Genomic DNA, 27,772 nt, shown 5'->3' with positions numbered 1-27,772 from the left:
CTGGAGTCACCTATATGCCTATATACACCTATATGCATTTGTGTAATAACTATTAATAAATAAGGATCACAGTATCATATGTTCCTGAATTAGATCCTGTCTCAGTAGCTTCCAAGGAATCTGGCCAGCTGCTGGTAGGCTTAACCACCACAGAATGGCAACACAACACACTGTGGAATTCAGGGAAGAGAATTGTGTTATTGCACAGCTAGGCTTTCTGTAAGAAGCAGATGTTACCTGTAAACCAGGGGTGTCAAACTCGATTTCAATTGAGGGCCACATCAGGGTTGTGTTTGACCTTGGAGGGCCAGGTGGGTGTGGCCAGGGTGGGCATGGACGTCACTCATGTCAGGAGCACCTATGGTGGCCTCAGCGCTCTGCCAGCGAAAACGGAGCTTGGCCAAGCTTCATTTTCACTGGCAGAGGACTGCAGGAGGCCGTCACAGCTGAAAACGGAACTTGGGAGAGCCGCAGGAAGCTTTCCCAAACTCCATTTTCACTGGCAGAGGCACCATAGGCTGGTCCTTCACTGTTTCCAGGGTGACCCCACGGTCCAGGTCTAAGCACCCCGCGGGCCAGATCTGGCCCACGGGCCTTGAGTTTGACACCCCTGCTCTAAACTAATTGGTGCCAATTGAGGTGGGTAGGATCAGTCTCCCAAAGTTTAAGTGAACTCAAATGATCAAGTGGGTTATTTAAAAAAAATGTTGAAAAGGTCTGATCTTATTGACCACTGAAATACTAAATGGAATCCCTGAAGCGCTTAATGACCACAATGCTTTGCCTGTTTTCCTAAAGTCTTGGACAAGTACCATGGATTATGACTACTTGACGATTCCTCCTTTGTTGATACTTTCATATCTCAATGACGTTGCTTGTCTGACAACTCTAACCTGGTTCTCGTGAGATAGACCAACTCTTCTTAAATTAGATGCAATACTAACAGCACGGATGTTCCGGTTTATTTTCTGCTTTAGATCTTCTATCCTCATAGGGTATGGAGAACTTGAGGATCATCTGGGCATTCCTAAGGTTGAGCCTAAGTGCCCTTTAGCTGAATAATGCATGGCATTCCAGTGTGAAGATGAAGCTAAGTGACCACAGGGAGCAGATGTCTCAGATGACATGGTATTATCAGGATGGCTCTCTTTAATGCAGACCTTTTTGAGATGGGATTATGACAGCTGCACTTCCACATTCTCTCCGAGCAGTGATTGGTTTCCTCAGCTCACCCAGACAATTTAATTTTCTACTGGAGGTCCACAGCCTTCATATTAATAATGCAAGCCATCATCAACGCATCTCCGTTATGATCAGCTATTACATGGCTCCAGCAGATCATTGAGTTTCCAGGAAGTTTCTCCCCCGCTTCTCTCTCCCCCCACCCTTGGACTGGATTGGAAATACTGCTTTATTGAGAGGTATCCCCAGAGAGTATCATGGATTGTATAAAGTCCTCCCTATGATAAGTAATATCCATCCTTGTGGAATACATGGATGTAGGTTTCCCCATAATTTCATTGAAACAGTTCCGTCAGTCAGGTTGGGCTGAGAGAGATGAGTCCATCTGCATTTGGCATATTTTAGGGCTAAATTGGACAATTCCAGGGGTGAAATGCTCCCGGTTCAGACCAGATCGCCTGATTCGGTAGCGATGGCAGCGGATGGTTTGGAGAACCGGTAGCAAAATTCCCTGCCCCCCCTCCATGCCCAGCTGAGCCGCGCAATCATCAGAGGCTTTTTTTTTTTTTACTTTTAAAAGCATTTCTTCTACAACCTCTTCAGCCGAAGAGGTTGGAAAAAAATGCTTTTAAAAGGCTCTGACGATCCCAGCTGAGTTCCCTGATCGTCAGAGGCTTTTTTTTAAAGCAAATATATATATATAATTAAAAAAATGCTTTTAAAAGTAAAAAAAAAAAGTTGGCCATGCCCACCCAGTCACATTACCTTCACCAAGCCATGCCCACAGATCCAGTAGTAACAAATTTTACATTTCACCACTGGACAATTCTCTCAACTTTAATCAAATATTTGCTACTAGCTCTCATAGGTATGAGAAAACTCATAGGTATTAAGTCAGTGGTGGGATTCAAATTTTTTTACTACCGGTTCTGTGTGCGTGGCTTGGTGGGCGTGACAGGGGAAGGAGACTGTAAAATCTCCATTCCCTCCCCACTCCAGGGGAAGGATACTGCAAAATCCCCATTTCTTCCGGATCAGCTGGGACTCAGGAGGCAGAGAAGAGATGGGGGTGGGGCCAGAACTACTCAAAATTTCTGCTACCGGTTCTCCAGAACTGGTCAGAACCTGCTGAATACCACCTCTGTATTAAGTTCTAGAATTGCCTTCATAGGGTAGATTAGATTTTAATTTTAATTTCAATATGTTTACTTTTTTCTAGGTTCATTGGACTTGGCGCACTGTTTCTAATAAGCCATGATCACTCACTCACTCACATACATACATAGATACATACATATATGCATGCATACATACATACATATTCATATAATTATGATTTCTCTGGGAATAAATGAGTTAGGGTCATGAGTTCAGTAAGTTGAGGTTGTGGCTGTAACAATAGCAAACCAAAACACAGAGATTCTTAAAAGCTCTTATTAAAAGCAATCAGAGGCATTTTGAAACTAGCTGTTGATGAAATTGTCTTCCAGAAATGGTGGCATGGTGTCCAGATTATATACCAAATGTTGGACAAGTAAAAGTCCATTCTTATGTTACTCAGACGCATCAAAGAACAGTTATAGAAGCTTTTGACTTATTTCCTGGATGAAAATAATCTCAAGGGGTGGTGAACATTTTTTTGGTCTGTGGGCATAGCTGGCAAAGGACATCATTTGCTCTATATGGATAAAATATAGCAGTTTTCAGACTTATGGAAGGGAAGCAAGCCCCTTAGCTCAAAATTCTGGATCTAAATGGTGGCACATAGGCAGACAGGTTCATTAAAAGTCCTTATTTCTTTGTTACATCAAGTCTACTGAAAAATTCAGGTCTTCACAAGGTGGGCCATAAGTTTATGAAGGATCACAAAAATCTTCAGTATCACACTTCTGATATGCCGGATGTGTTCGGATAATGTCATTATCAACAATGGTGCAATGATCTTTGACAAGCATTTATATCTACTTGTGCTTCCGGTCACCAAATACCCCCTCTGCGTATGAGAACTTCACTTCAGCTCTCTTATCTTAAAGAAAAGTTTCAGAAGCAACTTTAGGCTGGGTCTATGACTAAATTTGATATGATTTGATTTAAAAGCCATGTAGGATAGTCTAATGCCCAACATTGAATGCTGCAATCCAATTACATGGGGAAAAGTTCTCCATTCCTTTGGTTGTGTTCATGTTATAGGATGCTCTGTATGCCAAATTTATTACTTTATTACTTTATAAGGAACTCAAAGCAGGGAACGTAATGCTCCTTCCTCTTCCTATTTTTCCTACAACACCACCACCAGTGGGATGAGTTGGGCTGAGAGAGCACCTGGCACAAAAATCACCCAGACAGCTGTCATGCTTAAGATGGAACTAGAACTCATGGTCTCCTGATGATTGGCCCTAAGTCATCCTGACAGCTTTCATGCCTGAGGCAGGACTAGAACTCAAAGTCTCCTGGTTGATTGGCCCAAAATCACCTAGCCAGCTTTCATGCCTGAGGTGGAAGTCATAGTATCCTGGTTACCTTTGTGGATATTGAAATGCATGCAGGCTTGTCCTTCCATACATGGAAGAAAGGAGTCCTTTCTAGCTGATATTCAGATGTGCTAAACTTTGAATGTGTCTTTACTTCTTAGGTGTTCCCCAATTTTAATGAGGCCAAAGCAGCAGCTGCTGGGATTCCCAACATATCACCCACCTGAAATATCCAATGATCTCTCTCTCTCTCTCTCTCTCCCTCTTTCTCTGTCTCTCTCTCTCCTTCCCTCCTTTCTTTCTGTCTCTCTCTCTCTCTCCCTCGCTTTCTCTTTCTCTGTCTCTCTCTCCCCCTTCCTCCCTCTTTCTCTCTCTCTCCCCTTCCTCCCTCTTTCTCTCTCTCTTTCTCTCCCTCCCTCCCTCTTTCTTTTTCTGTCTCTCTCTCTCCCCCCTCCCTCTCTCTTTCTCTCTCTCTCCCCCTCCCTCCCTCCTTCTTTCTCTTGCTGTCTCTCTCTCTCCCCCTCCCTCCCTCTTTCTGTCTCTCTCTCTCTCTCTCTCCTCCTCCCTCCCTCTTTCTCTCTCTCTCTCTCTGTCTCTCTCTCTGTGTACTGTATACGTGTGTATATACGTGTGTGTGTGTGTGTCTATATGTGTGGCTGTGGCTGTGTGTGTGAGTGAGAGAGAGAGAGAGAGACAGACAGACAGACAGACAGGCAGACAGACAAACAGACAGTCTACAGCTCTTAATTGCCATTACAAAGATGTCCACCTTTTCTGCATCCTTAACTCTTTAAAAACTTTTAGCCGTCTTCAAAACCACAATTCTGATCCATTTCACCCTCAAGGCATAACTCTCTGTGAAGGCAAACTATTAAAAAGAATTTTGAGCTGGTAGTGATCCTGCAAACAAATGGAAACAAAACAAAACAAAACAAACACCCCCCCACCCCAAGGATGTTGTATTGGAAAGAAGAATTCATTTGGATCAGCTTTTAGCTCATATAGTTGAATTTTGCAAATGGCACGTGGCCAAATTTCCTTGCTGGGCTACTGCTGGGCTGGTGTGCTCTGTCGGAAGGGGGAAGAGGCGGCTTTTTCCAGCTGCCCTTTGACGTTTGTAATGACCACACCCCTCTGGTGATTTGAAGAGCCGCCACTATTAGGAACATTATGGTATTTCCATCCTCTTTAGATTCAGTAAAGAGGAACCCACCAGGTATTTGAAGTGAGTCTTTAGCCAAGCGTGGAAAGAACAGCTTGTGGACAGCGGGATAACTCTTGCATTCTTCTTCCAACTTGTATTTCAGGCAAGTCAACAATTCTTCCTTTTCTAGGACCGTTTTACTGTTGGGCAAATCTTCTTCTTTCATTTGCAGAGGTGGGTAGTAGATAATCTGTACAACTCATGACTTGCTGCTCGCCTTGTTAATTAGTTTCCTTAGCACTGGGAGGAAAACGAAAGACAGATAACTGTAGATCATACCGATGCAGCAGATCACAGGGCTCTGTTTTAATCAGAAGTAATGCAACTTTTAGACTCATATTGGTGATACTTTGTAGGTTGGAAAACAAACAAACAAACAGAAGGGATAGAAGTTAGACACTCGGTGGCATTGTCTAAATATAAATAGCATACTTCCAATATTAGAACAAGAGATTGGCAATGGGTCTTTTTCTGGCAGATGTCTAGAGTTAAGGATTGCCTGTATGTATATTTATTTATTTATTTATTTATTTATTTATTTATTTATTTTTTGCAAAGCTTTAAGATACAGAACTTTAGGATTTGGGATAAAAAGACCGGCTTATGAACAGTAAGAAACTTTTAGGTTTTGTAGCAAGTATTTAGAGGATGTAATTCCTCCCCATTTTCTTTTGCTTCTTCATTGCTTACCATTGCTTCCCTACTGGAAGAATTTACTTTACAGAATTTTCGTTTCCGAACAACAAAAATGAGCAAAGAACAGCAAGAATTTCAAAACCCAAACGGGGAGGGGATGCTTGCCAATGTTGCATGACTCTGAATATAAAGAATAATGTGTGAGGAAGGCCTAAAAATGACATGCGGTATTCGGCGTCCCTTGTAGAAATGACAGGAAATTATTTTTAATTAAATGAAAGCGATATTGATGAGAACTTGTTTTCCTCCTATTGTTATTTGCGAGAAAGGGTTGGGACATTCATTAATGCATGGAGAGCTGTGTCTTTTGTGTAACTTGTAACTAATTCTTCTGGGAAGCCCTGATATCAGTGGGAAATTTCGTTAGGGGCTTTTAGCTTTTTGTAGTATTGTGTAATAGAATAGACGGCATGTGGCTAGTCCTCAAATTCTCAGATGTTAGTTGTCAAAGGGATCTGTGAGATAGTGATACTGATATTAGCTACTAATCAAGGGAGAGAAGCAACCTGGAATTAAGGAGAAACTTCCTAATCCTGAGGATAATCAACCAGTGGAACAACATGCCACCAGAAGCTGTGGGTGCTTCATCAGTGGAGGTTTTAAAGAGATCAGACAACCATTTTTCTAGGAATAGTATAGGGACTCCTGCTTGACTAGAAGACCCCAAGGTCCCTGAGAGACCTTGGAGGGAGACCAAGGGACTCGAGGCTAAAACATATGAAGAACAGTTGTAGGAACTGGGTATGTCTAGTCTGATGAAAAGAAGGACTAGGGGAGACATGGTAGCAGTCTTCCAATATCTTAGGGCTGCCCCAAAGAAGAGGGAGTCAAGCTATTCTCCAAAGCACATAAGGGCAGAACAAGAAGCAATGGGTGGAAACTAATCAAGGAGAGAAGCAACTTAGAACTAAGGAGAAATTTCCTGACAGTGAGAACAATTCAACAGTGGAACAACTTGTCTCCAGAAGTCATAAATGTTCCAATATTGGAAGTTTTTAAGAAGATGTTGGATAACCATTTGTCTTAAGCGGTGTAGGGTTTCCTGCCTAAGCAGGGGGTTGGACTAGAAGACCTCCAAGGTCCCTTCCAACTCTGTTACTCTAGTCTATTCCCTTCCAGCTGTATTCTGAATTGCATTGATATGTTTAGAACCCTAGTTCTGCGTTTGTGAGTCAAATCGCCCTGTACTGCTGAAGTAGGAAATACAGAGCCCATAATATTTGATCCTTCCAGCATGAAAAGAGCAGGGGATAATGGGATCTCTGCTATCAAATTGACACATATGCCTGGGCTGAGAGATGCCTGGTTTTTGAAAGCTTTCACTAGCTTAATGAGTTCCTCACTGAAGTATTGTGTCGTCGGCCCACCCAGGTTTTAAAAACATCTGGAAATCTGGGCTACACCAATGTCTTGAATTGCTTGGAGTATCCCTACGAGAAGAGATATTTCCTGGTTTAAAAGATCCTAAAGCCTTTAGGCTCCGAACAGTGTCACCCTCCTTTCCTAGGTGTGTTACACACAGATTGCTTACGGGTAATTAAGCTTAGAATGATGGCAATCTTATTCACCATTAACAGTGTTAACTCTCTCTTGACTTTTGGGGAAGGCCTGGCACTGTAGATTTGAATTCTGCAGAACCAAAATCAAAATTTCCAAGTCTTTGTGCTGCCTGAATAGCAAAGCCTTAGTAATAGAATAGAATAGAATAGAATAGAATAGAATAGAATAGAATAGAATAGAATAGAATAGAATAGAATAGAATAGAATAGAATAGAATAGGGAAGGGAAGGGAAGGGAAGGGAAGGGAAGGGAAGGGAAGGGAAGGGAAGGGAAGGGAAGGGAAGGGAAGAGAAGAGACCTTGGAGGTCTTCTAGTCCAACCCCCTGCTTAGGCAGGAAACCCTTACACCACCTCAGACAAATGAAGTGTAAATTATCTGATTAGTGCTGTGCCTGTCCTCTGAAGGCTTCCTTGGCCGAGGCTGGTAGTTTAGCTCAGAATGATTGAGTGCGGGCAATCACTTAATGAGCCTCATGGTGTTTTGCAAGATGACTGAAGTCCAAAACCCAAACGTTAGCTTTTCTCCAACCTGCTGAAGTTCCAGAGGTGTTGAACTATACCTTCCACCATCATCCTCAGCCAATGTGTCACTTAATTCCTCGGGAGGGTTGCAGATTAAAGGATGGCTCCATTAACTATTCTACCACAGCTGCTTCTCTTTAATTTCCTTTCCGTCTCAATCATCTTAAGTTGTCCTCTCTGGGCTTGTTCCCTCTCCCCCACCACCACTCTCCAAGCACAACACATAATATGAAGTGGGGATCAGAGGAAGAACGTCAGGATGTCGTCATGCCATGTGCTTGCATTGCAACAGGAGAAGGAAAAGGTGAGATGGAAAAGAAGGCTGTTCAGTTGCCTTCCATTGAACCTTTTTCCTTCTGCCTTGCAATGAGTAAATCTCCCTTCACTCAGTTGCTTGTATCAATTTAATGGACACAATCAAAAATTTTAAATTTCCAACCACGAGTTGATGAATGTCTAATTTCATTCAAAAGACTCATTTTTTTTGACACTTCTGCTTTTGACTGTAGCTTCAGAAATATAGACTAGTTAAAGATTGACTTTTTTTATCTCTCTCTTTGGGTCTCTCTCTTTCTCCTTGAGTCTTCTGTGTAATCAAATGCAATAACATTAATGAGTTTGTTCACATTTTCATATACACCAGATTGAGACTGGACTTGTCTTCTGCAACTTTAAGACTCATCAGGATCTAACAGCCCAGTCAACTTAGCAATATGGTTGCCCTTAGGTTGACCTCACCTCTTGACAGTTTACCAACTGTCCCTACCCTACTGCTGATTGTGATGTTATCCATATCTAATTATGCCTTCGTGAGCCTTGCATCTCCTGTTATCAAAGACAGGATGTGAGATTTTATAGACAGAAACGGACCGTTACTTCTCTTTGAAGAGAATCAGGCCTTCTTTTATAGTGCAGGCAATTCATGCTTGTTATCTGGTGTCCAAACTGAAGGTTGAGATCTTTAAAAACCCACACTCCAAATTAATGGGGCTGGAAAAACTGGATGAATCACGAGAGATATTGAACATAGAACACAAAGTATACAATTGTAGGGAAGAGAAAACAAATTTGTAGGATGTTAAGAGGGAACTGGTGTGAGAACCAAGAAATTGCTGGTTCCTTTTTTTCCCTTGGTGCTTTGAGCACCAGTTATCTGAAAATAATTTTCTTTGGTATTCCTATCTGTAAAAATAAGATAATACAGTAGTGGCCAAAATTGTGGAAACCTTTTGGGAAAAGTGTATTTTCTAAAACTAGCTAATAACACCACTTTTTTTTAGTAGTACCATAAAATTATATATCAATGGAAAGATAATTTAATCAAGAATGTAATACAATAACTTTTATGAAGGATTTGCTATTAGAATAGCAGTTACAGTATAAAGAAGAAAAGTGAAACACGTAGAAAAAACGAGATATACAAAAATTATCCATAGAAACCATAGAACCATAGAAAAAAATAAGATATACAAAAATGATCACCATGTCAGTTAATACTTAGTTGGGTAACCTTTAGCATGAATTACAGCCTTACAACGTCTTCCCATGGAGTGAACCAAGTCTTTTAGTTCTGCAGCTGTTCTAATGTGAAACCAAGATTGAATGATGGCTTCTATTAACTGGGTTTTATTGCTGGGTGGCTTCTGACTAACAAGTTTCTTTAGTCGGCTCCATAGATTTTTTAATTCTGGGCTATTCCCAGGCCATTCCAGCAGTGTAATATGATTTTCTTGAAATGCCAAAAAAAAAAAAAAAAAAAGTGGTGTTATTAGCCATCAAACCTCAAAAATACACTTTTCCCAAAAGGTTTCCACAATTTTGGCCACTACTTTATCTTGGGATTAAAATCACTGTTCTATCTTACTAAAACTCTTTAAAACTAAATGGTGAAAGTAGGCATGCACTGTCCTATGTGTAGGGATTTGCAAAATTATTTTGGCGCAGTTAAAAGTGGGGGCGGGGGGTTATAAAAAAAAATCATGATTTGCTCCTCAGCTATGGTTACTTTTGCAAAGCTACCGGGATTTGCTCGGTGAAACAATTTTGATTGCCCATTCATTTATTCCTTGCTAGATTTTATCCCAAAAATTTCTCCTGGAGCTCATGTGGCATTATATGACATTCCTGTATCTAAGCTTAACTTATGAAATAGTGTCAGTTTTGTTAGGGAGACCAAACCAGGAAGTCAATGCCACAGAAAGACTAAAACAAGTTTTTACTGAGATTGGCTACAATAACAGTATGTTTCAAGCCTGATAGTGCTGTAGTTTCTCCAAACTCTGATACTCCAGGAATCAGGAAGCTACTTCTGAATGCTACCTCATTGTTCGGGACTTTAAAATGTTTCAGCCCTTTTGCCTAGGTGAAGGTTCCTGCATTTCTCTGCAGGTAGGAACAACAGAGAGAGTTAACTTCTATGACTCATGGTGGGCTTAAACGTTGATTGCTCTGTTTTTAATTGAGTACCCTGAATGAGGGGTATCCAACAGGGGTGCTATTCAGCAGGTTCTGACCAGTTCTGGAGAACCAGTAGAGGAAATTTTGAGTAGTTCAGAGAACCGGTAAATAATACCTCTGACTGGCCCCACCCCCATCTATTCTCTGCCTCCCGAGTCCCAGCTGATCAGGAAGAAATGGGGATTTTGCAGTATCTTTCCCCTGGAATGGGGAGGGAATGGAGATTTTTCAGTATCCTTCCCCTGGAGTGGGGAGGGAATGGAGATTTTACAGTAACCTTCCCTTGGATTAGGGAGTGAATGGAGATTTTACAGTATCCTTCCCCTGGAATGGAGATTTTACAGTATCCTTCCCCTGGAATGAAGAGGGAATGAAGATTTTATAGTATCCTTCCCCTGGAATGGGGTGGGAATGGAGATTTTACAGTATCCTTCCCCTGCCACGCCCACCAAGCCACACCCACAGAACCGGTAGTAAAAATTTTTGAAACCCACCACTGGTATCCAACCTTGGCAAGTTTAAGACTTGTGAACTTCAATTCCCAGAATTCTGCAGCCAGTTGGCTAGGGAATTCTGGGAGTTTGAAGTCCATAAGTCTTAAACTTGCCAAGGTTGAGTTTTGCCCTAAATCAATATGATACCGTAATTGCAAATAATGCTGTGTGATTCTTAGAAATAACAACAATAATAAAACCCTGCAGAGGATATTTACTAAAATGGTTGATAGTGCTTTAGAATTCAGTTTTTCAATGGAATTCAGAATTCAGTTTCAATTCAGTTTCAATGGAAAGTGTGAAAGAGCCATGCAAATAACAATTTTAGAGAGGGAATACTCAGAAGGAGGCATTTGCCAATGGGCCACAAATTGTGTTTAGATATCTCGCTATGATTCACCATGTCTACCAATTAGAAATGGTGGTAATGCATCCAGTTTGGCTATGCTTGTCTCCTGTCTTCCTGACAATCAACGAAGGTTTCAGAATGAGCAGATCTTCCGAATCTGACACTTTTGTGTTGTGGTGTGGTGTGTTGTGGTGTGGTGTGGTGTGGTGTGTCAAGCTCAAGCTGTAAAGGGTATATGGCTCTTACATGCCAGGTGTGAATTAGACTCTTGCTGTGAGTCAAACAGGGAACCTTCTTTGCGGGGGCTACAGACTGGATTTCCCAAACAAAACCATCCATTATTTCAGAAAGTACATCAACACAGCAGACCTGTTATTCATAATTTAGTCCATCTATTATTTGTAATGGAATCCATTTTGCAGAGACTTCAGATATTCTCCCTCCAGTTTGGGATTTTGACAAGTTTCTAAACCCCATTGATGCTCATGACATTATTATTGAGAGCCGTGGTAGTGCAGCGATTAGAAGGCAGTATTGCAGGACCAAAAGAATGGTTATAAGTCAAGGACTATCTTATGCCTGAGGGACGTGGTGGCTCAGTGGCTAAGATGCTGAGCTTGTCAATCAAAAGGTCGGCAGTTCAGTGGTTCGAATCCCTAGTGCCACGTAGCAGGATGAGCTCCCGTTACTTGTCCCAGCTTCTGCCAACCTAGCAGTTCGAAAGCAGAAGCTGGGTGGGAAGGTAACAGCGTTCCGTGCGCCTTTGTCCTTGAGTCATGCCAGCCACATGACCACGGAGACATCTTCGGACAGCACTGGCTCTTTGGCTTTGAAACGGAATTGAGCACCGCCCCCTAGAGTTGGGAACGACTAGCACATATGTGCGAGGGGAACCTTTACCTTTTTACCTTATGCCTGCTCTTGAACTTGAAGCCATGGAGAGATATATAAATGTATGAATTAAAGATATTGTGTGGGCCAAGTGACAAAATACTACAGCTAAAATATCTGAGCCTTGCAATCTGTGATTTCCATTTCGTGGCCTACTGTTCCACATTTTCATGGTTGCTTTAATCCAGATGAGAAGTCGCAGATCCTTAATTTAGATGACCATTCCCCCCACCCCACTTTTCCTAGCGGAAGAAATATTGCTTCCAATTTCTTTTAAGGGATGCTGGCACTTGCTCTCCTGCCAGCTGCTTCATATCCCAAGCAACTGAAAGAATTTCTGTAAACATTTGCAATAATGATAATAAATTACTCTCAGCTTCACCCTTGAGCTTCTGCCTTCTTTTCATGGTTTCAGTTTTCAAGACAAATGTACCACTCTACCCCACTCCTGTTTTCTCCCAAGTAAAGCATTTTAGATATGGTATATAGGTGGAAATTATGAAAATAAATTCATATATTCATAAAGACTGCCCAGTAGGTCACTGTCAGGATATTTGTGGTCACCAGTTCCAAGCTCAGTTTAAGCTTGTAGAACCATCTGCAGCTCTATTCAAAACTGCTATCTGTAGCATGATTTAGCCAGGTTGAAATTATCAGAGGCCCAAATAGCTACAAGGATCGAACTTTGCAAACATTTTCCTGCCTTCATTATGACCTTGATGAGCCTGGTTATATTATTAATAAAAAACAACAACAACAATGCTCAACTCTGTAGATCAATCAGATATTCATTTTGAATTTATTTCCATAACAGAAGATTAGGAAAAGCCCCTTTCCCTCCATAATTTATTCGTTAAATTTATATACCACTTATCTCATTTTTGGAGGCAATAGACAACTTAATAATGGTTCCAATGTTATGGAGTTTGAGAAATAGTAGATTCAATGAATAGCTTACAAATTGATTGTCTGAATATATGAGCTAATCTAGTCCTGTTTTAGGTGAGAAAGAGATGGAGGATGGACAAATATAACAATATTACTTTATTTGTTCACTCTGTTTAAAGGATGCCTTACAACCAAAGTTGTCTAGATAGTGTATCAGTGAAAAGAATATATGAATTAATCCAAGCGGTTAAAGGAACGGATCAGATCATAAAAACAAATAAAACCATCAGCCACCCCTAATAAAAAACAAAAGCAACAACCTCAATAAAGATTAAAACGGGGAAGATCTAAATGAGTAGAGTAGAGTAGATAGAGTAGGGTAGAGTAGAGTAGAGTAGAGTAGAATAGAATAGAATAGAATAGAATAGAATAGAATAGAATAGAATAGAATAACAGAGTTGGAAGGGACCTTGGAGGTCTTCTAGTCCAACCCCCTGATTAGGCAGGAAACCTTACACCACTTCAGACAAATGGTTATCCAACATCTTAAAAACTTCCAGTGTTAGAGCATTTACAACTTCTGGAGGCGAGTTGTTCCACTGATTAATTGTTCTGCCAGGAAATTTCTCCTTAGTTCTAAGTTGCTTCTCTCCTTGATGAGTTTCTATCCATTGCTTCTTGACTCCCTCTTCTTTGTGGCAGCCCCGAGATATTGGAACACTGCTATCATGTCTCCCCTAGTCCTTCTTTTCATTAAACTTGACATACCCAGTTCCTGCAACCGTTCTTCATATGTTTTAGTCTCCAATCATTCCCTAATCATCTTTGTTGCTCTTCTCTGCACTCTTTCTAGAGTCTCAACATCTTTTTTACATCGTGGCAACCAAAACTGGATGTAAAAAAGATGTTGAGAATTTGTTGTTACAAAAATGGCTAGTTTCTATTAACATCTCCCTCTTCAAGTTTCTAAATTTCTTGGAAATTAGGGAAAAATGTGACGTATGTATGTATGTATGTATGTATGTATGTATGTATGTAGGTATGTAGGTATGTATGTATGTGTATATAAGTGTGTGTGTGTGTGTGTGTGTGTGTGTGTGTGTGTGTGTGTGTATTCATAAAGTATATACTAGCACATGTTTCTGGAAAGATAGTTGCAGGATTCCTGGAAGCGATATCTGAAGAATGGGAATACCCGTCTTGATTCTCCATGCAGATTCAAGAACTGATTCACACATTCATGGGCATCTGTGCATCAGTTTCTCCAGCGGCTTTTGCAAATTCGGTTCAAAGGGATAAAGATAACACAAAGCACAAAATAGTCCACAAGCTCTTCCACATGTCATTGTTCATTTTCTGTAATTTTTTCAACAAAAACTGAAGACAACCTTCAAATGTCTTACTTTCTATTAGGTATTAGGAAGTGTTGTGTGAGGTTGCTGAGAATGCCATGAATTTTCTTTCCTAAACCTTGTGCATTGTGTGTCTTTGAGAGGCAGCGTAAGATTGGCACTTCTTTTTTTTTTTCATCTGCGGTGGCAATGCCTAATGAGCTAAAAACTTTGGTTAAAGATTTTTGACGACATGGAGAAAGTTGCTCACAAATCTTTAAAATGCAACTCGCAGTACATTAGAAGTGTAATGTAAACAAAAAAAATATTCCATTTGTATTGAAGATGAAGGCATCGGATAGTATTGGATGCTTTATTCTTCTGTTTAATTGTGTTTGATTCTTGAAAACTGCCTGGACAAGTTCCTGCAGTTTTCTTGGCAAGGTTTTCAGAAGTCTCCTTTGGCTGAGACAAAGTGACAGGCTCAAAGTCACCCAGCTGTCATGCCCAGGGTGGGATTAGAACTCACACTCTCCTAGTTTCTAGCCTGATGCCTTAACCACTACACCAAACTCACTTCAAGTTCAGATAACATGAAAAATTGAACTGCAGAATTAACTTGGCAACAAAAATACTCGAGATGTTCTACAATTAAGAATACACACCATTTATTAGTTGTATCAATACAGGTTTTTTTCCTGATAGCTCCCATTTCCAAGATCCTGGAATTTACAGGGACAGAGAGTTCCAGCTGGCTGCAGTGAGAATAGAATAGAATAGAATAAGGACCAGGATTAGGATTAGGATTAGGATTAGGATTAGGATTAGAACAGAACAAAGAATGAATAGAATAGAAATTAGGAAAGAATGAATAGAATATGGAATATGGAATAACAGAGTTGAAAGGGACCTTGGAGGTTTGATTAGATTAGATTAATAGAGTTGGAAGGGACCTTGGAGGTCTTCTAGTCCAACCCCCTGCTCAGGCAGGAAGCCCTATATCATTTCAGACAAATAATTGTCCAATCTCTTCTTAAAAATTTCCAGTGTTGGAGCATTCACAACTTCTGGGGTCAAGTCATTCCACTGATTAATTATTCTAACTGTCAGGAAATTTCTTCTTAGTTCTAGGTTGCTTTCCTTTTTGTCCCATTGTCCCATTCCCACTTGAGTAGACCCTATTTCTAATCTGGCATGCCTCAAAGGTCTGACAATGGGAAATCCATCCATCCAGATGGAAGTTTTTGCTTCTATGGCTTCAAGTAGATCCTCTAGGTAACAATTTAACAAGCTCCTTTTCTCCATTTCTGCAGGCACCCTGGAAACCATGAGTTACTACATGGATACAACTATTGCGAATCAGTCTCATTATCCCCTGCCTCGTCCTCTGATGATGGTAAGGAAATTGTTAGAAATAGCTAGTATACACTAAGTATGCAAAATAAGGTGAGGATGCAATGGCTCAGAGGTTAAAGATACTGAGTTTGTCAGCTGGAGAGCTGAAAAGCCTGGGTTTGAGACCCGAACTCTGTGCATTGGGGTGAGCTCCTGTTACTTGTTCAAGCTCCTGCCCATCTAGTAGTTCAAAAGCATGCAAATGCGAATATATCAATAGGTACCATTTTGGTGTGAAGGTAACGGCATTCCGTATGCCTTTGGTGCCGTAGTGGGTTTCAAATTCCGGCGCTACCAATTCGCTATCAGTAGCACGCAGGCATGTGCATTCACTTTGTGAGTATGTAGTGCTTTTGCGTATGTGCAGAGCATTTTTGATGATGTCTGGGTGGGTGGGCGGAGCCTCCCGCTGCCACCACTACTGGTTCTCCCGAACCGGGGCAAACCAGGAGCAACCCACCACTGTTTTGATGCATAGCAATGCTGGTCACATGACCACAGAAGTGTCTTTGGACAATGCTGGCTCCCTCCCCCGAGAAACAGATGAGCAGTGCCCCCTAGAAATGTACATGAATGACAGGGAAACTTTTACCTTTTTTAATGCAAAAAGTTGAGGCTGCAATGTTATCGTCTTTATTTTATTGCATTGAAAAGAGCTGGAAGCTAATGTCCCCCCCCCTTTTTTTTCCCCCTTTACCCTAAACTTCTCTTTTCACCTTTCCTGCTTTCCCAGTATCTTTATTTTCCCTTCTGTTTTATATTTTGATGCGTTTAGTAAAATTATATATATGAAAATAAAGCCATCAGGAGCTTGCTCAAACGAGTTTGAGAATAGGAGGTTGACCAGCTATGGAGCAGTGGCAAGAAGGAAACAGTTGTGCCTGGGAGGAGCAAGTGCATAAATGGAGCCAGGCCGTCAGAAAGCAGAGGGGAAGGGAAGGAAGTTCCCCTTCCTGTTATCCCAAAGTATTAGCAGGCTCAGCAGATACGCTGTCAGTGAGATATGTTCCCTCCTGTCTAAGCAATGAACCTTTGTCACAAAAGAAACATCTCTGCTGGCATTGCATTTCCTCTGAACGCAGTTAATTTGGGGAGGGTTTCTTAGTAAAGCAGGGTCTGTTCAGGCTGCTGTCAGAGAAGGTAGCAGCCATTGGCATCGGACTCCCCAAAGGTGCTTTTTCAAAAGGCAACTGGGCTTTGGATGTCCTTGAAGATGTCCTTCACTGGACAAAAATACATACGTGGTTGGAGAAGATGCTAGAACAACACCTTGACCTGAAACCTGAAATATTTCTGTTGGGGATTTTACCAGAAACTTATCGTAAAGAATATATATATTTGATTATCCACGTAATAACTGCAGCTAGGATTGTATTTGCACAAAACTGGAAAAGTGAAGAGATTCCTACAGATGAGAATGTGATTAGGAAAATATTAGAATTGTGCAGAAATGAATAGGTTAACACTTGCAAGTAAAGAGAGGGAACAAACTGAATATTATAATGTATTGGAACTATTTTACCGATGGCTAGAGAATAAATATGAAAGTTGGAAATAAAAGTAGATTAGTGGAATATAGAAATAAGTTAAGAAGAGAATGGTTACATTATTAGACATGCAAGGTATATCAATATTACCGTAAGTTTAGATAAACAATGAATATGGCTGTAAATTTTAATTGTTATTGCACACAGCATTTGTACCCAGATGACACACTGTTTAATGGAAGATGGATTGTTTGTATTAAAATAAAATAAATTTAAAAAAAAAACAAGAAGATTTCGCTTCTCATCCAAGAAGCTTCTTCAGTTCTGACAGAATGATGGAGAATGGAAAGGGTGGGGAGATGTTATATTCCTTGCAGTCATCTGGTTGTTAGCACTCTCTCTGAGAGTTGTTGAGGCCGCTTGGAGATTTATCGATGCCCTCAGGCTCACCTGAATAGTGCAAGTGAGTGTGGAAACTTCTTGGAACTGCTTGTGTTTTAAACAGGAGATAGGTGGTGTCATAATGGTCTCCCTCTGTTGAAAGAGTGCTGTTCAGTTTTAATATAGATCAGAAGTCTCCAACCTTGGCAACTTTAAGCCTGGCGGACTTCAACTCCCAGAATTCCACAGCCAGCTTTCTGGGAATTGAAGTCTGCCAGGCTTAAAGTTGCCAAGGTTGGAGACCCCTGATATAGATGGTGTCAGGTTTCGATGTCATCTCAAATAAAATAAATTGCATTTCCAAACAAATAGTCTTTGAAGAAAACTTTCATTTTATTAAGCACGACAACCTGTCCCCGATTGTGGCGTAGCCAACAATGACTTCCTGACCCCAAACCTTCCCTTTCCGTTCCCCAATTCTCTGCGTCTCATTGGCCCTCTTCCAACTCACTCTCCCCATATCTACTACTTCAGCTCCCAGGAATGTCCTCCCTCCCATCTCATCTCCTAGGGGATATTATCTTCAGGGAAAATAAGTAGGTGAGAAGTCAAGCCTCCTCTTGCCAGCTGCCCCCTCTTCTCCTTCTTATGTCAGCACTAGAGTAAATGCAGGTTGAAGGGCTGACAGATGGCCTCTTTGACCCCTCTTTCAAATCAGCAGTCCTCTCTGTCCAGAATGTAGTCTGAGAATCTCCATAGACATTGGCATGGGGCATTTCATAGGAAGTTAATTTATTATTGACTATGATTCATGCATCTCACTGAGACATCCTGTTGCTTAATTTCATTTAGTTTAGGATAAAAACACAGCCATTGCCACCTTGTAAAGCAAGGGGAATTCATAACGAAGTAAATCGAATCAATGGTGCCTCATTGAATAAACCAAAGAAATTTCAGTTTAGGATTACCATGTTTTCCCAAAAATAAGACCCTGTCTTATATTTTTTTGAACCCCAAAATAAGCACTTGGCCTTATTTTTGGGGAGGTCTTATTATTTTGGGGCCCATGGAGCAAGATGGGGCTCCTCTTGCCGTCTTACCTGATTTCCAGCTCTGTGTTTAAATATTTTTGGGGAGGGCTTATTTTCAGGGGGGAGGCTTATTTTAGCGCATGCGCTCAAAAGCCCAATTGGGCTTATTATCAGGGGATGTCTTATTTTCAGGGAAACAGGGTATGTCTGTGCCCAGTCAGTCTTTGAAATGGTTGCAATCCTGAATCAGGTTTTTGGCAGACCCAGGGATTCCTTATTAAATAATATCACATTCAAACTCACAATACCGTAAGCCAGCCGACATGTTCAAATGAGACACACCATCTTCTCTGAAATGACGGTTGTGTGAAGCAAATCTTCAGAGATGCCCCTCTGACAGGGGTCGGTTCTACTTAACTTTACTACCGGTTCGCAACGGGATCGCACATTTGCAGATCGCCGATGATGACATCCAGGGCGGTGGACGGAGCCTCCAGCCGGTTTTACTACCGGTTCTTGCGAACCTGTCCAAACCGGGGGCAACCCACCACTGCCCCTCTGATGCAGTTTTTCTCAATCTTGGCAATGTTAAAATATGTGGACTTCAATTCTCAGAATTCCCCAATCAGTTGTGTGTGTGTGTGGAGGGAGGGGTTGTCTTATTAAAGCTGTTAATGTAATTTCTTAGTATCTTGAGGGGGTCACCCCTCACCCCAGAGTAATTTTATATTATTTAATGGTGCATTTTAGGCTAAATAATTTTAGACTAAAGTAATGGTGCATTTCTGACAGAGCAGGGAATGGGTGTTTTTTTTTAAAGAAAAAAAATGGACATTATTAAAAGTTTCTGCTTCATTTGTGGGATTTCCTGCTTCTTCTGTTGGCTTCAAGGTTTCTGCTTTAAAAATCCTTCCCTGATGGTTCCACTGCCCCAAAACATCTTAAAGTTCTACTGTTTCCTTTAATAAACGTCAAATTTGGGCTGCTTGAAATCAAAATGGCAGGTGCAATCCTATACACAGCCCAGATTGTCACAAAGATGCAGCCTCAGACATAGGGTGAGGTAGCCTAGAGGTTAAGATGCTGGTCTTGTTGCCTGGAAGGTTGGAAGTTCGAGACCCAAGTGTGACAGAGCAAACTCCCGTTGCTTATCCGAGCTCCTGCTCACCTAGCCATTTGAAAGCATGCAAATGCAAATAGATAAATAGGGTACCACTTGGGTGGGAAAGTAACAGCATTCCATGGACCTCTGCATGGAGTCATGCTGGCCGCATGACCATGATGTGTCTCAAGACAACACTGGTTCTCTCAGCGAAGAAACAGAGATGAGCACCCTAGAGTCAAATACAACCAGACAGGGGAAATTTTGACCTTGCTGTCTCAGGCAACCCTTCTGAGACATCCATGTTTTTATGGGACCTATTGGTGGCCTCTGAAGCCTCCTGATCAGTGGTGAAATCCAAATTTATTTTACTACCGGTTCTGTGGGCGTGGTTTGGTGGGCGTGGTGTGGTGTGGCTTGGTGGGCATGGCTTGGTGGGCATGGCAGGGAAAGGATACTGCAAAATCTCCATTCCCATCCCATTCTGGGGCCAGCCAGAGGAGGTATTTGCTGGTTCTCCGAACTGCTCAAAATTTCCGTTACTGGTTCTCCAGAACCTGTCAGAAGCTGCTGGATTTCACCCCTGCTCTGATCCTTCACCTTTCCGAAGATACAAACTATGACATTCTTCTTGCATTGTCCCTGTATGAAATTGCATGGATTGGATCATAATAATTTACAAACAGGTTCACTTCTACAGGTTGTACTTGCATCGGGCTAACTGGATATAATAATCTGTTGGATAGAAGGAGTTTTCATTTCAGCATGGGTTAATTATAGCTAAGCTTAATAAAAGGTCTGGCAATTTTTTGCTTAGAGGTTCTGAAGACCTGGAGACCTATAGATGGTCAGCATTCCTTTACCCTGGGAATTATGGTAATTGATCCAGAGAAGATAGAAGTTCATAGCTTGTAGCTACTGGGTTTGATCTTAATAACTTCTGAAATCAAAGGAAGATAAGCCTGCATGGACATACTTTTGTAATCATTATCCAGAGTTGAAGTAATAACTTTTGGCATTCTGAACCATGCATTCCTTTGCAGCATCTTTCTTGGGCCATCACTGAGAGAAATTGCTTGATTTTCAGTCACCCATCATGAAAAGTCTGTCTGTCTCTGTCTGTCTGTCTATCTTCATTCTAAAATGAAAAAGAGAAATACAGGGAGTCGTTGACAAAAGAATAGGAATAGGAAAGGAAAGAGTATAGTAGAATAGAGAATAGAGTAGAGAATAGAATAATAGGAGGAATAGGAATAGGAGAGTAGAGAGTAGAGTAGAGAGTAGAGAATAGAGTAGAGAATAGAATAATAGGAGGAATAGGCATAGGAAAGGAAAGCGTAGAGTAGAGAATAGAGTAGAGAATAGAATAGAATAATAGGAGGAATGAGAATAGGAATAGGAAAGAAAAGAGTAGAGTAGAGTAGAGTAGAGTAGAGTAGAGTAGAGTAGAGAGAAGAGAATAGAAGAGAATAATAGGAACAGGAAAGGAAAGGAAAGAGTAGAGAGTAGAGTAGAGAATAGAGTAGAGTAGAGAATAAAGTAGAGAATAGAATAATAGGAGGAATAGGAATAGGAAAGGAAAGAGTAGAGTAGAGAGTAGAGTAGAGAGTAGAGAGCAGAGAGTAGAGTAGACAGTAGAGAGTAAAGTAGAGAACAGAATAATAGGAAGAATAGGAATAGAATTGAATTCTTTATTGACCAAGTATGATTAGACACATGAGGAATTTGTCTCCATTGCATAAGGTGTCACTGTACATACAAGCTATACGTGATAAATCATGATCATGATCATAAAATTCATTCATCATAAATCATAAGATGACAACTGAACCCAACATTTCTGTTGCTAAGCGAAACACTGTTTAAGTGCGTTTTGTCCCATTTTATGACCTTTCTTGGCACAGTTGTTAAGTCAAAATCACTGCACTTCTTAACTGAGTAACACGGTTGTGAAGAGAATCTGTCTTGCCCATCAGAAGGTGGCAAAGGGTGATCACATGACCCTAGGACAGGGGTGGGCAATTGTGGCTCTTTTATAACCTGTAGACTTCAACTCCCAGAATTCCTGAGACCGCCAACCTAGGAGGTGAAATCCACAGGTTGTAAAAGAGCCACAATTGCCCACCCCTGCCCTAGGACACTGCAACTGTCATAAATAGGAACCATTTGTCAAGCATCCGAATTTTTATCATGTGAGCCCAGGGCTGCTGCCACAATTGTAGTTGTGAAAAATGGCCCTAAGTCGCTGTTTGTAACTTTGAATGGTCACTGAATGTGAAGTTGTGACTTGAGGACTACCTGCATGCAGAAAAAAAATGTGCATTTTAGGGAGAAACGCAAAACTGTCAGGAATGAGGGTGACTTGCGCATGGAAAATATGGACATTTAAACTAATAAGTAGAGAATTAATCAGTGGAACAACTTGCCTCCAGAAGTTATAAGTGCTCCAACGCTGGAAGTTTTTAAGAAGAGATTGGACAACCATTGGTCTGAAGTGGTGTAGGGTCTCCTGAATGGAGCAGGGAGTTGGACTAGAACAGGGGTCTCCAACCTTGACAACTTCAAGACTTGTGGACTTCAAGTCATAAAGCATGCGCTGGCTGAGGAATTCTGGGAGTTGAAGTCCACAAGTCATAAAGTTGCCAAGGTTGGAGACCCCGGACGATTTATTTATTTATTTATTTATTTATTTATTTATTTATTTATTTATTTATTTATTTATTTATTTATTTATTTATTTATTGGTTCGATTTATATGCCGCCCTTCTCCGGAGACTCAGGGCGGCTTACAATGCGTTAAGCAATAGCCTTCATACTTTTTTTTTATTATTAAAAAGTTTTACAGAAGGTTTACATGTTTATTGCCCCCCTTCCCTACCACCCCTCCCCCCTCCTCTCCCTTACCCCCCCACCCCTCCCCCCACCCCTTCCCCTTCCCATCTGCCCACCTCCCCCACTCTTCCCAGAACAAATTACAGGGTATATCATTCAACAATCATAATCCATCCTAATCTAAATAATTATAACATTCAGCATCTCCTATTCCTTCAATTCCCTAATTACCCTGCTAACTTAATTACCTAAAAACACGCCAAATATTTACATATTTATTCATAACCTATCTGCAACTTCTTATCCCGGTATTTACTTTGAATATAATCTATCCATTTTCTCCAGTCCCTTAAATATCTTTCATTTGAATGTTCCTTCAAGTACACCGAAATTTTTGCCATCTCCGCTAGGTTTGTTACTTTCAATACTTTTTTTATATACCTGCTTAGTAGGACTTTTGCACCCCCCCAAGCGGTGTTCTTTTTTATACAAAGTCAGCTTCTTGCCCCCACAATCCGGGTCCTCATTTTACCTACCTCGGAAGGATGGAAGGCTGAGTCAACCTTGAGCTAGAAGACCTCCAAGGTCCCTTCTAACTCTGACATTGTGTTATTCCCTACCTGTCTGACTGGGTGGACAGGCTGATACAATGAGGAGAAGATTGTATTAAATGCGTTTGCGTCAGAATTCATCAGACCTTCTAATTTTAATATTCTCCTTTATTAGACCTTCTAATTTTTACTCAGAGTTGTTCAAAGGAGACCGACACTTAGAGGAGACACTGTTCTGTGCCATATTGTGACCAAGTGCCCAGTCACAATTACTCATTCGTGTTTGCATTTCATAGCTTGCAATTAACAAATGTCTTTGTTCGGTAGATGTATTTTAAAGTGACCAGGTCTCTCCGGAGACCTGAAGTGGGTGACTGTAGCTATTGTACCACTCAGTCCTCAATCACACTGAGATTGTTCTACGTGCGGGAATAGGAAGTCTCACATCAAAGCCCTTCCAGTCTATCTGCTTTGTCAATTCCGGTTGGTTGATCTCACACATGATTGACCAAAACTATTATAGGATGAAAGTAGCTGATACTCGGCCCGCAGTTCACTTCCAACCACTATTTTTTTGTGCCTTAAAGTTCATTTTTTATTCCCAAACTTCAAGGATTCCTGTAGGAATTCAACACTGAGACTTTTTAAAATAAACAGCCCATATAAATCTCTGGTCCCTAAGGTAAGAAAGGCAAAACTCTTTGCCATACTTCAGAGGAATTTCAATAAAATAGATACAGATGCTTGGGTTTTTTAATTTAGTATATACCTTGGTGGCGCAGCAGACTAAAGTGCTGTTAAATAGCACCAGCTGCCTGCAATTACTGCAAATTCAAATCTCACCAGGCTGAAGGTTGACTCAGCCTTCCATCCTTTCAAGGTAGATAAAATGAGGACCCGGATTGTGGGGGCAATAAGCTGACTTTGTATAAAAAAGAACACTGTTGGGGGGGGGGGGGCGAAAGCCCTACTAAGCAGGTATATACAAAAGTATGAAGGCTATTGCTTAACGCATTGGAAGCCGCCCTGAGTCTCCGGAGAAGGGCGGCATATAAATCAAACCAATAAATAAATAAATATCCAGACTCAAATCTTATTTGAAGATCAGTGGTGGAATTCAATTTTTTTTACTACTGGTTCTGTGGGCGTGGCTTGGTGGGCGTGGTGTGGCTTGGTGGGTGTGGCTTGGTGGGCGTGGCAGGGGAAGGGTACTGCAAAATCTCCATTCCCACCCTACTCTAGGGCCAACCAGAGGTGATATTTGCCAGTTCTCGGAACTACTCAAAATTTCCGTTACCGGTTCTCCAGAACCTGTCAGAACCTGCTGAATTTCATCCCTGGTGCAGATGGTGTATTTTAGCACTTAGCAATAGCACTTATATACCACTTCACAGTGCTTTACAGCAGTTTACAAAGTCAGCATATTGCCCCCAACAATTTGGGTCCTCATTTTACCCACCTCGGAAGAATGGAAGGCTGAGTCAACCTTGAGCCTGGTGAGATTTGAACTGCCAAATTGCAGGCAGCCGGCAGTCGACAGAAGTAGCCTCCAGTACTGCACTCTAACCACTGTGCCACCATGGCTCATTTTAGGACTCATTCAGCTTTTTGTGATCCTAATGTTGTGCCGGGCGATGCAATTAATCTTGGACAGAAGTTGGAAAGGGTGCGGTCTTCCTTCCTTCACCCATCACGATAGCGTTGATTTGGAGATATTCAGAAAACACACCCCGTAATTAGTCATAATAAAGAATCCGTGTTTTATAAATGAACAGAAGTCGTAACTGCAGCTGTCCCTGCTGTCGGCAAATTAAACAATCCTTCCTCTCCCAAAGTGGACTTCTCCTTCTTAACTCCGTGTTTTACTTTTTGCACAGAGACCTGGAGATGTCGGTTCCTACGAAGACCCCTGGATGAGCTGCGGGTTCCAGTCCAATTGCTACCAGCAGAGGGCGATCTATTCCCTTTGGGATGAGACGGCAATCCAGGAAGTGCCCACCGGTTTAGACTATCACAGCACAGGTAGAAGATAATCCTGTCCGTCTCTTTTTCCCTTTGCTGGCTGGAAAATGTTTCTTTTATGTCCTTCCCTTCTTGCTATGGTATAATGTAATGAGTTACAAATCAGGAAATTTCTGCTACTTCTTGCCTTTACCAGGAACTTGCCAGGAAATGTTAAGCAAGCCACTTTCTCCCAATCTTTCGGTGATATTGAGTAGACAACAATATTGTCCTCCTGTAAAGAGCCATGACTTGTGTTGTACGTCTCAAGAGATGTAAAAATGCACACCGAAGGAGCTACATAAAAGTGCCTTGCATCTACTTGGTTTAATCTATTTATAGCATGTGTATGTGTTTGTTTATTGTTCAAAGCTATTAATAGGTAAAAAAGCCTAACAATAAAAGGTAACAATAAAGGTGGTGCAGCGGACTAAACTGCTGTTAAGTGCTAGCTGCCAGCTGCCTACAATTAGTGCAAGTTCGACTCTCACCAGGCTCAAGGTTGACTCAGCCTTCCCATCTTTCGAGGTAGGTAAATTGAGGACCCGGATTGTGGGGGCAATAAGCCAGCTTTGTATAGAACAACACCGCTTAGGGGGGCCCAAAAGCCCTAATAAGCAGGTATATACAAAAAAGTATGCAGGCTATTGCTATAATGCATTGTAAGCCGCCCTGAGTCTACGGAGAAGGGTGGCATATAAATTGGACAATAAATAAATAAATAAATAAATAAATAAATAAATAAATAAATAAATAAATAAATAAATAAATAAATAAATAAACATACCGAACATATCATCTCTAATACCTAAGTTAGACTTTAGTACATCAGCATGCATTTTATTTTATTTTATTTTATTTTATTATTTTATTTTATTTCATTATTTCTTTTCTTTTCTTTTATATTCTTTTATTTTATTTTATTATTTTATTTTATTTTATTATTTTATTATTTTATTTTATTTTATTATTTATTTTATTTTATTTTATTTTATTTATTTTATTTTATTTTATTATTTTATTTTATTTTATTTTATTTTATTTTATTTATTTTATTTTATTTTATTATTTTATTTTATTTTATTTTATTTTATTTTATTTTATTTTATTTTATTTTATTTTATTATTTTATTTTATTTTATTTTATTTTATTTTATTTTATTTTATCTTACCTGGTCTGCTTCTGCTTGGCTGGAAGACTACCATGGCTTTATTTTTAATTTTTGTTTACTTATTATTAGCCTTCAGTCAATGCCGCCCATCATGGTTGTGAACTAGATGATGAAATTGAAACCAACGGGAAGAAGGCACCTACTTTCATAGTAGTTTTGGGAAAATTGCATGGAAGGGCCCACAGAATCACCATCGATCACGGTGGATGCAAGGGTCTTCTCTAAGTGAAAACGTCAAATATTCGGGGGGGGGGAGGAGGGAAAAATTGGGGCACTGCTTGTTTTGGCCGAGCAATGTTGGCCTTTGATTCCCACAGCCAGATTATTTACATGCAGATAAGATTACGAAGTGCTTTGGTAGGAAGAAAGCGTGACTTAGAACTTCACTGTGCCATAAAACCCAGGCTTTGGATCTCTTTGAAAGAAAGATTGTTTAGATGCAAAGAATTTTGCCTCGGAATCTTATCTCTGTCCTGGAGTTCCAAAGATACTTCTAAAGAGGTATGGTAAGTTCTTCTTCTTGCGGTCAGCCGTGGAATGAAGGAAGAGATGGTCCTTGCATTAAAAACATGCACAAAGATTCTTATTTCTAAATCCTTTGGGACTCCAGCTTTACTAAAAGAAGAGGGTGTGTGGGTATTTATTGCCCCGTTTTGAACTGCTCAGGAACAGCCAAGGAGAACCAGCTGAGATTGAAGAAGCAATGGATAAACTCAGCATATTCACTGCAGGGGTGGGCTCTACTTACCTTTACTACCGGTTCGCGATGGGATCACACGTGCATGCTCGCTTCGCTTGTGCGCGTGCCAAGCTTCTGTGCATGCGCAGATTGTCTATGATGACATCCGGGGCTGTGGGCGGAGCCTCCTGCCAGTTTTACTACCAGTTCTTGCGAACCGGTATGAACTGGGGGCAACCCACCACTGATCCACTGCCTCCTAAGCAAAATCTTGTGGAAATCTTGTGCGTTTGTACAACATCTCTCAACTTATCTCAGTGTTATTATGGAAATTCCATTCCTGGAGGTCTCCATATATGTCCCAAGAGAAAAATAATGCAATGTAATGCAATCATTCAAGAAGTCACTTGCAAAAAAAGACTAAAAGATGTTTTGGAGAGCTTTCCGTAATTGTGTCTCTGGGAAGTAGCTTCCTATATTTCTTAGAATAGAATAACAGGGTTGGAAGGGACCTTGGAGGTCATCTAGTCCAACCCCCTGCTTAGGCAGGAAACCCTACACCACTTCAGACAAATGGTTGTCCAATCTCTTCTTAAAAACTTCCAGTGTTGGAGCATTTACAACTTCTGGAGGCAAGTTGTTCCACTGATTAATTGTTCTAACCTTCAGGAAATTTCTCCTTGATTAGTTTCCACCCATTGCTTCTTGTTCTACCCTCAGGTGCTGTGGAGAATAGTTTGACTCCCTCTTCTTTGTGGCAACCCCTGAGATATTGGAACACTGCTGTCATGTCTCCCCTGGTCCTTCTTTTCATCAAACTAGACATACCCAGTTCCTGCAACTGTTCTTCATATGTTTTAGCTTCCAGTCCCCTAATCATCTTTGTTGTTCTTCTCTGCACTCTTTCTAGAGTCTCCACATCTTTTTTACATTGTGGCGACCAAAACTGGATGCAGTATTCCAAGTGTGGCTTTACCAAGGCATTATAAAGTGGCATTGACACTTCACATGATCGTATAATATATAATTCCTCTCTCTCTCTCTCTCTCTCCAACCAATCCATCCACCCATTCGCCCACCCACCCACCATCAAATC

At 40.9% G+C, this 27,772-nt stretch overlaps 1 protein-coding gene across 1 annotated transcript in view; it reads left to right on the top strand.

Moving 5' to 3' along the window:
• Nucleotides 1-15,357: 15,357 nt before the first annotated feature.
• Nucleotides 15,358-27,772, top strand: part of ETS1 (ETS proto-oncogene 1, transcription factor) — a 134,326-nt gene continuing 121,911 nt past the window's right edge. The window contains exons 1-2 of the mRNA XM_070952253.1: nt 15,358-15,441; nt 24,702-24,846. Of these exons, the coding sequence (XP_070808354.1) occupies nt 15,373-15,441; nt 24,702-24,846 (214 nt within the window). The 5' untranslated portion in view covers nt 15,358-15,372. The remainder of the gene's footprint in view (nt 15,442-24,701; nt 24,847-27,772) is intronic.

Source organism: Pituophis catenifer, unplaced genomic scaffold, assembly GCF_029215685.1.
Source record: "Pituophis catenifer annectens isolate HBS135680 unplaced genomic scaffold, rPitCat1.0.hap2 SCAF_12, whole genome shotgun sequence".
Lineage (NCBI taxonomy): Eukaryota > Metazoa > Chordata > Lepidosauria > Squamata > Colubridae > Pituophis > Pituophis catenifer.
The sequence above is the reverse complement of the archived record's forward strand: the minus strand, read 5'-3'. Positions and strand labels throughout refer to the sequence as shown.